General features: G+C 37.2%; 1 protein-coding gene across 2 annotated transcripts in view; it reads left to right on the forward strand.

Annotated features, from left to right (window-relative positions):
* The window catches only part of LOC113113028 (tetratricopeptide repeat protein 7A), a 30,217-nt gene extending 19,639 nt beyond the window's left edge, over positions 1–10,578 (forward strand). Inside the window, exons 14-20 of one of the 2 annotated variants that reach the window (XM_026279132.1) lie at positions 539–611; positions 830–990; positions 2,415–2,531; positions 2,617–2,720; positions 2,790–2,924; positions 4,844–5,046; positions 10,095–10,578. In XM_026279132.1, coding sequence (XP_026134917.1) covers positions 539–611; positions 830–990; positions 2,415–2,531; positions 2,617–2,720; positions 2,790–2,924; positions 4,844–5,046; positions 10,095–10,313 — 1,012 coding nt within the window. In that variant the 3' untranslated portion in view covers positions 10,314–10,578. The remainder of the gene's footprint in view (positions 1–538; positions 612–829; positions 991–2,414; positions 2,532–2,616; positions 2,721–2,789; positions 2,925–4,843; positions 5,047–10,094) is intronic. The other variant, XM_026279133.1, reaches the window with a different exon arrangement.
* The last annotated feature ends 4,179 nt before the right edge of the window (positions 10,579–14,757 follow it).

A 14,757-nucleotide genomic window follows, 5' to 3' on the forward strand; every position in this document is an offset into this window, starting at 1 on the left:
CATTTATTTGAAATAGAAATATGAATTGATGTAAAAGACATTACTGTTACTTTTTAATGCAAATTGTAATTTCCAAATAAAAATCAATTCCTTAAAAAAAAATTGTAATGACCCCAAACTTTTGCACAGTAGTACAGTATATCTATATGCAATTATTTTCTTCCTTACAAAAACTAGCACTGTCAACAGATTTAATCACAAATTATCGCCTGATTATTGATCAGTCTGAAACTGCTGATACATAAATTTGCTGAGTCTCAAGATAAAAATAATATTTACCATAAGCATATTTTATTGATATTAAAATCTCAAATATTTGACAGATATTTGGGTTATATTTCATGTGTTATGGAAACCTGATTCTCAATCACTTCGAACTGTAAATCACATTATTATGCAGTTTTAGAATTTGTTTGAAGAAATGCAGTGTCACGGTTAATTCCTGCATGCACACTTAGTGAAGAGTCTGTTGTGAGATGACGGACAGAGGTCATCCTGGTGCTAATGTGTTCACATAGACTTGTTTGTTTGACTTCAGAGCACATGCCCTGGACCCTGAGGACCCTCAGATCTCCTTCTACCTCTCTCTGCAGCTCGCTCTGGTCCGACAGGTTAGCACGTTAGCACATCAATCTCACTGACTACATGCAGAATCAGGTCATGATATCAGATGTCTGTTCTTCATATCTTCCATTTTTGCACGACTGTGGATTTTTGTAGCTTTTGTTTACACGTACGGTATGATGGTCAAGGTCATGTTATTGTGTGATTAGTTCTTTATCTCATCATATTCCCATCTACAGTGTGTGACCTCTTGTGTTTGCGGTAGGTGTCAGAAGCGATGGAGTCGTTGCAGTTGGCTCTGAATATTCATGGGGATGATCTGCACTCTCTACACCTGCTGACTCTACTGCTCAGTGCCCAGAAACACTACCAGCACGCCCTTGATACGCTTAAACTCGCCGTTCTCCAGCACCCGGACAACTTTAAGTATGTTTTAGGTGTTCGTTCTACTTCAAAAAACTTGACATGTCTGTTGAGGGACCATCAATATAAAATGTTAACAGATATTAAGCAGACAGTCTACTAATGTTCTAATGACTGGTAGTAAGTAGTTGCAAAGTTAAAGTTAGTAGAGTGCCCGAAGTGGACTATCAGAATAAAGTGGTATCCATTCATCATTCGCAAGAACACAAAAAGAAGATACTTTAAAGAATGTTGGGAACCAAACAGTTCTGGCTACCATTGACATCCATTGTATGGACAAAAATACTGAGACATTTCTCAAAATATCTTCTTTCATGTTCAGCAGAAAAGTTTCATTTTTGGGTGAGCTATACTTTGAAGTCCCATTGTCTGAATGTCAAGTCAAATAACTTTGAAATATGTGTAATATTGCAGTATTATTGCAATATCGCAGTCTTAAATTTTATAAGATCTTCGTTTAGTGGTTTGATTAAATGTTATGCCTTAATATATCTGTCTGCAGCCTCCAGTGAGCTGCATGATAATATTTAATGGGATATTTCACCCCAGAATGAAAGTTGTCATCACTTACTCCACCTGAAGCTCTTCCAAACCTGCAAGAATTTCTTTCCTGTGTTGAACACAAAAGAAGATATTTTGAAGAACGTTAGGAAACCAAACAGTTACTGGCTTCCATTTTTTCCTACTATATCCCTACTAAACTTGAACCTTCTGCAAAATATCTTCTCTTATGTTCCACACTAGAAAGAAACCTGTACAGGTTTGGAACATCTTAAGGGTGAGCAAATGATGGAAATTTACATTTTTGCGTGAACTATCCCTCTAAAAAAAACATAATATCAATCCTAGTGGCATCTGAATGCAACTCCAGAATCTTTCTTCAGAACTGAATCTCTTTTTTTCCTTAATTGTGTTTTTGTAGTTTTTTTAGACTTTAATGCAGCGAGCAACTACATTTATATTTCATCGCATGATCCACTAACATCTTCCCAATATTTTGAGTTTTTACATACCCATGTGGGGTCAGTGTTGCACTCGAGACATGAGTGGAGAGGAAATAATTAGGATCAAGTTTACATCAGAGTAACACACACGAGTGTGTAAAGACCCCAGCCTCTCACACACAAACACACTGAATCTATTGTGCTTCACAATGGTCATATCGTCACACGTCTCTTTCTAAAAACCTCTGCCTCCGAAGAAAACAATCAACACTTTATCACTGGAAACAGAGATCTCAGCTGTCTAGAAACTCTGTTTGTTGATGTATGGGAGGAGGCAGAATGATGCATGGTGCATGTAAACTACTTTTTTATCATTTAATCACCTATTTTACTTCTTTAATTAATCTGACATAACTTAAGTGTAAATTTTAAGTGTTGTGAACTAAAACAAATAAAGATTCTTCTCTACTGTGTGTGTTTCAGCCTTCTGTTTACCAAAGTGAAGCTGGAGGAGGTTTTGTTGGGCCCCGCTGCTGCTTTACAGACCTGTACAGAAATGCTGCAGCTGTGGCAGAGTCGCTATGATGTCACCCGTCTCAGGTAATGTGCTGCATGTGTGAGTGAGTGTCTCAGGTGTGTGTGTGTGTTGCGTGTTGTGATTCAATCATTCTGCTCTCTGCTCCAGCGAGGAGGATGACACTAGCAGCATTCCTCCTGATCCAGGCCCGCTGTGCAGGAAACCCAGCGGCCTCCATCTCATGCTCCCAGACTTCCAGGAGACAGACACCGGTGTGTATCATGGGTGTGTGTGATTGTGTGTGTGTTTCTGTGACTGAGACGTGTGTCGTGTTGTGTCAGGGTCTCAGAGCGCCCCGTCTCTAGCTGTGTCCCGTCTGGAGCAGGCCATGTCCGAGGTGTCGGCCCTTAGCTCCACCCACAGGCATGGCCCCGCCTACATTTGGACAACCCTGGAACGCATCTGGCTGCAAGCAGGTATGTCATAAGTGTAGCAGTTACACTTCCTTTTGTGTTTTATCATTATAACCTATTATTTATGTAACTTTTATTAATGTTAACCAGCCGTAAATTAATAATTTTGTACTTAGAAGGGCATAAATAGCATTTGCTGAAATTATTTTCCTGTAAGACGTGCTCAGAAGTTGTTGCTTTTTTGTCTTGAGGTCAGTCATTATTTAATGTTGACCTTAGCACATGTGGGAAGTCCTTGATGTATTATGACAGTATTTGGTTATGCTATTTTTGCGTTATTTATATGCTGCTCTGAATGAAATGCGTTTCCCAGGGATCTGACACTGGGTGTTTGTGCCCTCTTGTTCCCATTCCCAGCATTCCTCTGGCATGGGTTCATTTCCTGTCTAAAATGGGACACATCCTGATTCTGTAAAATGAGTGAATGTGAGAGCACAGGCAGAGCGGTCCATTATCATAAAGAATGGATGTAATGTCATACTGAGGGTTCAAAATTGTAAGGGCCCAATGAACACAGTCCATCAAAATAGCATATTATAATAAATAATATTCAATATTTTAATATGTATTGTATGTATATATATATATATATATATATATATATATATATATATATATATATATATATATATATATATATATTATTATTATTTTTTTTTATTGTTATCATGACACTCAACATATGTTGCCTTTTAAATACATGTAAGAGAGGCCTATCACAGCTCACTATGCAAATAATTCTTAGAAAGACGACCAGTATGCAAATATTACAATAACACCATCATTGTCAGTTGCACTTTGAATGTTAAGCATTTCAACAAAATCAGTGGGAAATTTGCAAACTCTTTATTGTAAATATCCCAAAAGTATGAAATACATAAATACACATTTGCAATTTTTTTTTGCAATTATACTGTATACTGTATATACATAATATATAATACTGTGTATATATAGATCAAATTTCATCTATATTTTAATTACCTAAAAGACTTTTAATCTTAACATGACCAACTTTTAACCTGTTGCAGATTCATGGAAAATCCTAGGGAAATCTGTCCCCCTCATGCGACATTCCCAAATTGTGTCCCTGGAGCACAAAACCAGACACTCAAGACAATTAAGTTTTGTTGTCCAGGGTCACAAATCGCATTGATTCCTATTCATATGATCTACAAAACATGAGTATGCACAGAGTCTCTGTGTGAAGCAGTTCAGTCTGAACTCATTTAGATAAGTGTGAAGAAAACTTTGCCGTCTTTGAAACACTAAAATGAACATGTACGCCATTTTTGGGAGGTTTGTAACAAGCTTTTTTCTTGGTGTAGTTGCTGCCTCATTTTTCCTGCTAGTGATTCTGTGTAAACAAACACACAACAGACAGTGGTTGATGTGAACACAGTTTATTTGCTGTGGTGAGTCCTAAATGCCAGAGTAGCGCTGCGGATGCTTACACAGCGCTCCACACATGGCCTTATTTAGACAAGACCATAAAAATGGGTGGAGGGGGGAGGTCAGCACATATCTGCAATCACTAAATGTGCTGCCAAAGCTGCATTCTTAATCATCTGGACAGAAGAAAACACTACATGCGTTCGATTCTCCTGGTTGAAGCAAAGCTTGTCTGAAATGACGGAGCATGCTGGTATTCGGTGCTTTACTCTGAGTGAGTATTAATGCTGTAGCAGCAGATACGTCTTTGAAAGTGTTGATGTTCCAGATGGCTGTGTCACGGCTGTGAAGTCAGAGGTGTTTCATAAAGATGAATCATCATGCACTCAGTCATACCAATAAGAGAATCACACATTATGACAAATCAGTCACTGAAAGAGGAGAGTTGTAACTGTAATAATGTAATTTTTCATGCAACTGTTGTTGATCTCATAATATTGTGGTGTGTTTGGTGGTGTGGTGCTGAGCAGGAGAGTTGTTCATGGCTGACGGACGGATGAAGGAAGCTCAGTTCTGTGTGCAGGAGGCAGGAACTCTCTTCCCCGCCTCACACTCAGTGCTGCTGCTCAAGGGCCGCGTGGCCGAGCTCAGGGGCAACGACACGGAGGCCAAGAGCCTGTATGATGAAGCTCTCGCCATCAACCCCAGAGGACACCACATACTGCTGCACCTGGTGAGTGACACGCACACACACACACAAACACACACACAAACAAACAAACACACGCACACACGCACACACACACACGCACACACCACACACACCACCACACGCACACACACACACACGCAAACAAACACACGCACACACGCACACACACACGCACACACACAAACACACACACACAAACAAACACACACACACGCGCACACACACAAACACACACACACACACAAACACACACACACACACGCACACACACACACACACGCACACACACAAACACACACACACAAACAAACAAACACACGCACACACGCACACACACACACACGCACACACCACACACACCACGCACACGCACACACACACACACACACACACAAACAAACAAACAAACACACGCACTCACGCACACACACACGCACACACACAAACACACACACACAAACAAACAAACACACGCACACACGCACACACCACACACACCACGCACACGCACACACACACACACACACACACACACACACATATATATATATATATATATATATATATATATATATAATTTAAATACTTTAAATAAATTATTTATTATATTCTATTAATTTTAGATGTATAAAAAAATTTGCCTTTGCAACTAAATGAAATAAGTTAATGTTGAAGTTACAAAACATAAAATAAAATGACAAATAAAAACTTAAAATGCATGTATAAAACACAAAAATCACAATATTATTGTACTTCTCTATATAATACTTTGTGTTAGCTTTTTTTGTTGGTTTATATAATTATTTGAAATATGTAATTTATTTTAGTATTTTTTTTTTCATTTTATTGTTTATATTGTTTATATTCTATTGCTATTTAAGTTTGAGGATTTTCTTTTTTACGTTTAAGTTTTTCATTCAATATTTATATTTATTTTATTGGAGCTTTATTTAAATTAAGAAAAATATATTTAATACAATTTTTAGACCTCACATGAAATTCTGATCACATGGATGTCTGAACTGACTGCCTAGTAATTCAAATAAAACTGAAATAAAATATAATATTTGATGAAAAACAAAAACAAACAAAAATTTTACGTTAAAACTACAAACGATTTAAATGTTGCCTTGACAACTAACCAAAATAAGTTTAAGTTGAAGTGCTAAAATTACTAAAACTAAAACTATATATATATATATATATATATATATATATATATATATATATATATATATATATATATATTCTGATCATTCGCAAATCATGATTCACACAAACCTCTGGAGTTCATGCATCTCTAGTGCAGCTGTCATTAAAGCAAAAGAGAGATAAAACAAATGCTAAGATATTATAAACTCACATTAAGCAACATTTCATGTTGGTCAACGTGAAAAGCTTCGAAGACCACTGATGTGCTGGAATATGATGATTCAGTCATTGCATATGCAAATGACTGTATTTACAGTTCAGTACATGCATCTTTCCACCCCACAGTGAAGTGTGCTAACATTAGCTCTGCCTCTGATTGTGACTGCATGAAGTCAGGCCCTTCATTACTCATCTTCACTGGAGGAACCCGAGTGAAGCTAGGCCATTTTCTCCCTATATCTGGCCAATCAGAGCACACATCCTGCTATTTTTGGACAAGAGACGTACAATATCTATTCCCTGAGCTGAAGAGAACTAATTCTGAGCTAGCTGGTGATGCCCTGCATAGTACACACACACACCACTGTGAAGCACTGATTTCTCAGGATTAAGCAGCTATGATTAGGAGTTTTGAGGTTTTCATCAGCTGGATCCAGGAGAGGTTACACATTTCTGTTCTTGGTGACACCTGTGACTAGAGCAGCAGCGCTCTCATTACTTCTGTCCTTCCTCGTTTCATTTGTTTCACATAAACACATTTTTCCAAAACCGGTTCAATCTCATGGAAACATTTCCAAGTGACACAAGTTCTCCATAATGTTGTAGAGTAGAGACAGAACTTTTTTTCTTATTGTGCTGTATATTGTTATTATTATTATTATTATTGAAAGACTATTAAAAAAGAAAAACATGTAGGGCAGGACTTGGTTAAATCCATCGGTTGTTGATTGGATGGAAGCAGATCTAATTAAAAAAGAAAGATGACTATGAATAATTTATAATAAAAAAATAGCATGCATTCAGGAAATGCCATTTCATGCAGACTTTAAAATAGAAAAAATAAATAAATAAATTATGTTCCAAATGTTAATTAATGAAATGCATCTAGAGTCTAGATGTTTTACTTTTTTCCCCATTTATTTTAAATAAAGATCTCATTACAGTATTTTTTATTTTCTATAATTCATAAAGAAAGCTGTCCTTTATCATTTTAGTCAGTCCAAAGTAAAATCAATACTACAATGATGTAAAATACTTAAACAATATTATCAATTTTATTTTATTTTATTTTTATAGTTATAATAATGCTTTGTAATTGTGCTAAAGAGGGGGCATCCTTAAAATTATAATGTCACAATGCTATAAAAAAAAGAAGAAAAAAAAGAAAGAAGTTATACTGTGGTACTAAAAATAGAATTAGTTTTCTTCAGTTCTTTTTTATTTTGGGCTCAGGTATTTTTCTTTATTTCATTAAACACAGAAGAATATATCCAAAATGTGGGAGAGGCTTCATAAGCGGCTCCTTTATGTCCCATGGGCCTTAAAACAACAACGTCAGTTTTGAGGAACTACTCCTTTAAATGAGGATGGGAGGATAGGACCTCTGCTTGATTCAAGCCAATTTTAATACAACTCAATCGGTCACATCATAAAACCTCACGCTGACAGCATATATGAATCTGCTGCTGTGGGATCCACACGGACGTGTGTGTCTGAGTCATTGCTCAAGGCATCTGCTTGAGGATTTTTAATTTAGGGATGTCAGCTGAGGTGGGTTTAAACACACTGAGCTGTGACTCTGCATCTCATATTATTCTCTTTCTGGGACCTCTCTGTTTTGCTGTGGCTTTCTCCCTTCCCTCTTTCTATCGCTCTTATTTCTGGCTCTCTTGCATTGGCCTGTCAGCTGATTAGATAATGCAAATACATTATTTATAACACTTCACTCCTTCTCAGGCCTTTATGGGATGCTAAGCAACCAGGCAGTTGTATCATACGGTGGAAGGGAGCTGATAATGAGACACAGAACCAGTGTTAAGTCCATTTCATATGAGACGTGGCATGAGTGCACTTCACGCTTTCACAGGCTGAGGTTTTTGCTTTTGTTGTAACATGTTGCATTTGGCATGCTAGAATGCTTTTTATTGTATTTTTCTATTTTGGGAACCATCTGGTAAGCATAGTTCATTCCCAAGATCAGAGGGAGAAATTTAATCGCAATTTTGCAGATTTTAAAAAAGAAATTAGCTATATAAAATGCTTTTTTATTCTATTATTCTTATTATTATCAGTGTGTTTTTTATAAAAATATTAAATTAAGAAATAGTACTTTTGTAAAAGCATTGTTCCACTGTAAAAAAAATAAAATAAATTAAAAATTAAATTAAAAAAATCAGGTGTTTACCTTATATTTCTCTTTATGACCAAACTGCATTACTTCATTAAACATGAAAATTGTTTATTTTTTTATGATAAACTTTTTAAATGCATTTCTTTAAAGAGCTCCAGGTTTGTTGTGCTTTCTTGTAGGGCTGCACAATTTAACCAAAATGATTGTGATTATATATCAATAATACATTTATTATTTTATTATTATTAATAAATACAGACGTACAACAAATAAGATAATAAATAGTATGCTGTAATAATATGATAATATTAAAGTATTACCGTAGTAATATTATTTAATTGTAAAATAAAAATAAAAACTACAATATTTTTTATTTATTTTACAGTACTAAAATTTTGTTCATTTTCAAACGTTTTATTTTATACATTATTATCTTATTTTGGCAGAAAACACTGGATTGTGAGCTGCTCATGTCAAGTCAGGATACTTTTATTTTTACAGCGCTTTATACAATTTAATAAAATAGCAGTTTCAATTATGGGAACTTAACTCTGGAGACATTTCAAATCCTGCTGTACTGCAGCTCTAAAAAGAGAATGATGTCATTATTTTTGTCATGTGTTTTTCTGATAATCTAGTTGGACATGAATCAATGGTGAGTCTATGTTTGCGTCTGCTTGAATACACATGAATTAGTGTTTGTGCTCTGTGTGTGTATTGTCTGTCTAGTAAGTGACACTTGTAATCGGAGCTGGTCCCAGCTGGATGGGATCAATATCCTGTTGGATTTGTAGAGTTCAGATGCAGGGCTGTGACCCTACGTCCCTACGTCAGTTCTTCAAGAGGCATCTCTACTACATCACTATATGAAAATGAGCTATTTTATATCCAAATGTGCTAGCCTCAAGTCTATTTACATTTGAAAACGTACTGCTTGTGCATTGCTGTTCAGTCCTTCAGGTATAAGCCTCATGAACACCAGTCACCAGTACAGCCTCTTACTGAGCTGTGATTGGTCCACAGACCTGTCAGTCAGTGTATTCCTGCAGCTGTGTTATGATCGTTATTTCAAATCATGCCCTTCCTGTTGCTGCTTCTCTCACTTGTGTCTGTGAGAGGCTCGTTTCCTGCCTCGCTTTTCCCTCCTCGCTTTTCTTTCTCCTCAGCGGAGTCATTGTCCTCCCTGATGTGCTTTTTAAAGTGCCTGCATTATCAGCAGTCATGTGCCCAGAAATACACCTCTGCATTGATGTGTGTGTGTGTGTGAGTGCTGAAAGAGGGTATGATGAAATGTAATTGCAATTTGTAATTTATGCCGTTGTTGGCAGGATTAGGTAAAGTAACAGAATTTAACTCTATGCATACACACTAACATACACTGCAGTTCAAAACACACTTTTCATGTCATACTGTTAATTCACAGTATAAATTACATTGAGATTTCAGTTTCAGGAAGCTGGTCATTCTCATCATTTTTCAACCTTTGGCCATATTTGGTCTCCAAATGGCTTAAAAGTTCTTGTTTTTTTTAGATGAACCAATACTCTCCCTCTCTTCCTGTCCACAGGGGAAGTTGTTGGTGCGCACAGGCCGTGTGGGTCTTGGGGAGAAGATGCTGAGGGATGCGATACAGGTGGAGAACACGGCACACGAGGCCTGGAGCGGTCTAGGGGAGGCACTGCAGAGCAGAGGCAGTGCACAGGCTCCGGACTGCTTCCTGACCGCACTGGAGCTAGAGTCCAGCTGCCCTATACGGCCCTTCACCATCATCCCCCGAGAACTCTGACACGCTCATACATGTGTGTATGACTCACAGGAGCCAATGCTGTTCTTCAATCACTTTAATGACACATACTGTAAAACAATAGCATTGCACATTTAGGCTTTTTATTGTATTGAAAGGCAATGTTCTAAAGCTGTGGTCACATTAGCAAATATCAGTACCATATTTTCTGGACTATAAGTCGCACTTTTTTTCATAGTTTGGCTGGTCCTGCGACTTATAGTCAGGTGCGACGAATTTATCAAAATTAATTTGACAAGTACCGAGAGAAATGAACTAAGAGAAAACATCACCGTCTCCAGCCGTGAGAGGGCGCTCTATACTGCTCTTTGCTCCTGTAGTCTACACTGAAGACATAGAGCGCCCTCTCGCGGCTGTAGACGGTAATGTTTTCTCTTGGTTCTTGGGTTTAAATAAATGCGACTTATAGTCCAGTGTGACCTATATATGTTTTTTTCCTCATAATGACGTATTTTTGGACTGATGCAACTTATACTCAGGTGCGACTTATAGTCCGAAAAATACGGTTATATTTTTTAGACAAAAGAAAAGTCCATTGTCAATAGATTAATATAAAGTATTGATTACACAGATATGTCTTTCAAATCATGCAATTTTTTTGTTGTTCATCATGGTGAATTCGCATGACCAATTTGAATAATTTTCCGACTTGCAGGTTGCGCAGATTCATGTGGAAATAACTGGATTTCACCTGCAAAATTTGTGCTATAATGACTGATTTACACTGTTTGAACAGTGGTAAATCTGATCGCACCTTTAGGGCCAGACTTACTAACAGCTTGCACTAGCGTAAACCCTCTCTCGGTGTTAAAAAAGTATGGTCAGGACTTACTAAAGGTGCACAGTGAAGAATTAACGATGAATTGGTGTGGACAGAGTTGTTTTTGTGGCTGACCTTATTGCATGTGCATTTGTAGGACTTTTAAATTTATGGGAGGGGATGATTTAAATGAATCACGCAACATGATTTTATTAAGTGTTGCATTATTCAATTTACTGGTATTTGTAAAAAAAAAAAAGCATATTTTAACCCATTTTGCTCTTGACATGGCTGTGATTGTTGCTGCCAGGAGAAGGCACTCCAGACAACAGAGAGCGTGCTAGAAGGTTTGGAAAGATCTGCTTGTTTGCAATCTTACGCTAATTTGTGTTGCTCTTGGTAGATTGCGTTGGTCATTAAGGAAATGAGTTGTCACGTCTGTGTTCTTTAATTTGTGCATTGTCATTAGATTATCTACAGAACTTTACACACCCGTCTGCACTTTTTTGGAATTGCGTTCTTGCACTAATTTGCCTTGTTTAGTAAAGCTGGCCCTTAGTCTGGCGGAAGTTAAACAAACAGCTAACATCTTTTACAGCAACTTTAGCGTAAAGAAAAAATACATTAGCACAGGGTTATGTGTAGTGTAAAATGTCTATTATTATATAATAATACTGTATACACGGGACTAAAATAGCGCCGCCCTTGTGACCAAAACACATAGCTACAGAAACACAGCACAGAATGACTGAACACAATTGTTTTTTTTGCAAATATGCGGCAAGATGTTCATAGTCTTGTTTCTCAGGGAAAATCTGTTGAGTTCTAGACTCTTTAGCTTACGTTAAATTCTTTAGTATTTATAAACCTAATAGTCGTCTGTACTATTTGTTGTTTAAAAATTGTTTTTCTGATAAAGAGTGATTTTGCAATCCAAGTGTCACTGTTTTCTCTTTTATTCATTCCATATCAGTTTCGGTCCTGTGGCTCCAACACTTAAGATCTTATGTAATGTTTCCAGTTCTGCTGGTGAAAGCCTTGGTGTTTTTTCTCTGGGCGGCTGTGGTTGCCTAGCATTCGGGCCTTGTATGAGTTTCTGGGGAGGCTGTTGGATCTTCAACACGTGGGTCTAAAGCCTCATGGAAAACAGTGCAGTGCTATTTTAGCTGATTCTGTTTGATGACGAGATCAAGATGTTAATTAGGGAGAGCACTAAACGAACGCATAGAGTTATGTAATTGTTATAAGTGGGTTTCTTGTGTACTTTCACACATCTACAGTATGCATGCTCTTCTGGCACAGTTGAACAATTGTTCTTTAAATGGTATTTCTGTCATCCTCCCATTTCTATTGTTTGAAACCGGTTTTTCTGGCCTCTTTGTTTTGATATGTGGATGTGATTCAAAGCAATACTATTTTATAGAGCTTTATTTGTTACAGCACTGCTTCTGCATAACAATCGTGTTTTAACAGCAGGAATAACAAATAAAACTGGAAGTACAGGGTATTTGAAGAGAAGGAAAATAAATAATATTGTTTTGTATATGATTTATCTTAACCACAAAGAAGGAGAGTAAACTGTTGCACTCATCAACTGACCAGATTTGGTTCGTAGGTGATGGAGGAGAAATGATGTTATGGCTGGTGTCAATTTTGGTATTGTGTTTGCTACTACTATAGATATGAGATTAGAAAAGTACTTAATTCTGGCATCCTTAACCATGTTATTAAACTCCACTAGAAGATCTTAAATGCTTATACTCGAGCAGATTTCCCCAAATGCTCAGTTTTATGGCAGGTGTGTTTAAAAAGAGCAAGGGGTGGAGTTAAACAGAGGGGCTGCTCTGGATGTCACTGGAGCAACTTCATCCAAGAATGAAAAGCAGTACTCATTAAAAAGTTATCTTGAACATCAACACTACTGTTTGACATAATAATGGAGGAATTTTCAAAAGCAGCACAACATTTTTCTTCAGAAAGGTTACTTAGGATATGAGAATTAATTACCTTGTTGCATGATGATGAATCTAAATAATAATAAAAAAAAAAGTCAAATATAATGCAATTATGACCTGAAATAAAAAGATCTAAAGACAAAAAAAGAAACAATATTTAAACCAAAACTAAAAACAAATATGCCCTTTTATACGAGTAGGACCAGTAACATGTTTTGTAAGATTAAATGACTCAGTGATATTCAAAGAGTTGCAAATTAATCTAAAATACAATAAAATAAATAAATGATCAATATGAATGTTTAAATCACCAGCAATCACAATTCTAGAGAGCTTAAGAATAGATGATTAAAATAAACAATCTACCTGGCAGAAAAAGAAAGAAAAAATGTCTCTAAACATCGCAGTCCCCAACCACGGCCTGAAATTATCAGCAGGCTAATAAAGGTATATTCTTTAGGCCGATTTCCCTAAGAGGAGGTTTCCACAAACGTACTTGGGAAGATGGGATGGAGACAGGAGAATCTGACATTGCCAGTTGTAGATGAGGAGAATCATTCCACAAAAAGGCGGAATACATAGAGGCCAAAGGTGTCTTTTTTTAGACGACTCCTCCCTTCCAGGACAGCCTCAGCTTCACCTGAATCCCGGTTCAAACCCCTGCCAAATTATTACCCCCTGATTGCCTAAAACTAACCCATTCACCAGCTGAGGGGACTGATGTGGACAGTAATGACTACGGAACAGGGCTGTGCACAGACATTTTGAGGGGAAGTGGTCCGAACCAAAAAAGTTGCACTGGTTCTAGACTTTATTGCAGATGTTTTGATTCGAGTGTTCTCTCCCTCACTCTCTGAGCCTGCTTCTGCCTCATCTTCAACAGAAGTAGGGGAGAGTGGGGTAAGTTGAGCCAGTGGGTAAATTGACAAAAACAAACTGCTATGGAATATCAGCCCAGGGCAGTGAAACATTATGATCTACCACTGAGGATCTCATGTAGGCTATAGAAGAGTTGGGCGATATTATACCTGAGCAGCAAGTCCATCATTATGAAGCAGAAAAGCAGAATGTCAAACATAGTCAAACACAGTGTATCAGCATTAAGTTTTAAAGGTCTTGTTAAATGTTTTACACATTTGTTATTATGTATTCATCAATGTGTTTATTCTCTTTCTGTTAGAGCTTGTGACCTGCAGTAGGGGTGGCAGTAGTGGTACATGGGATTATTTGGAGAGGTTGTATCTGATAAAGTCATGTTATTTGTCTCCTATAGCATCAGCCTGTATAATTATCCTGACCAAGCCAGCCGAGCGATCCTACTGTCTTATCGCATAGCAATGATCCTGCATGGCTCACACAGGAGAGCTGGGCTCATTACGGTGCATACATTTTGAAAGAAAAGGGAATGATTAGATGGAGGCCTTTGAAGTGGAAGCTTGTTCTTTGGGATTTTCTTAGTTTATATTTTAATGGAGCACAACAACAGGGTCCTGGAAGTAAAACTCCCGATCGTGTTCTCCATGGAGAAATAGATTATGTACAAACCTTTCAAGACAGAAGTACTGTACAATGAGTTCTGAAATTGTTTAAGGGATGGTTTACCCAAAAATGTTTGATCACCCTCATGTTGTTCCAAACCTGTATGAATTCCTTATTCAATGGAGCATAAAAGAAGAAGAATTTGGAAGAATGTTGGTAACCACCAGTTTCA

The sequence above is a fragment of the Carassius auratus genome, chromosome 13, assembly GCF_003368295.1.
Source record: "Carassius auratus strain Wakin chromosome 13, ASM336829v1, whole genome shotgun sequence".
Lineage (NCBI taxonomy): Eukaryota > Metazoa > Chordata > Actinopteri > Cypriniformes > Cyprinidae > Carassius > Carassius auratus.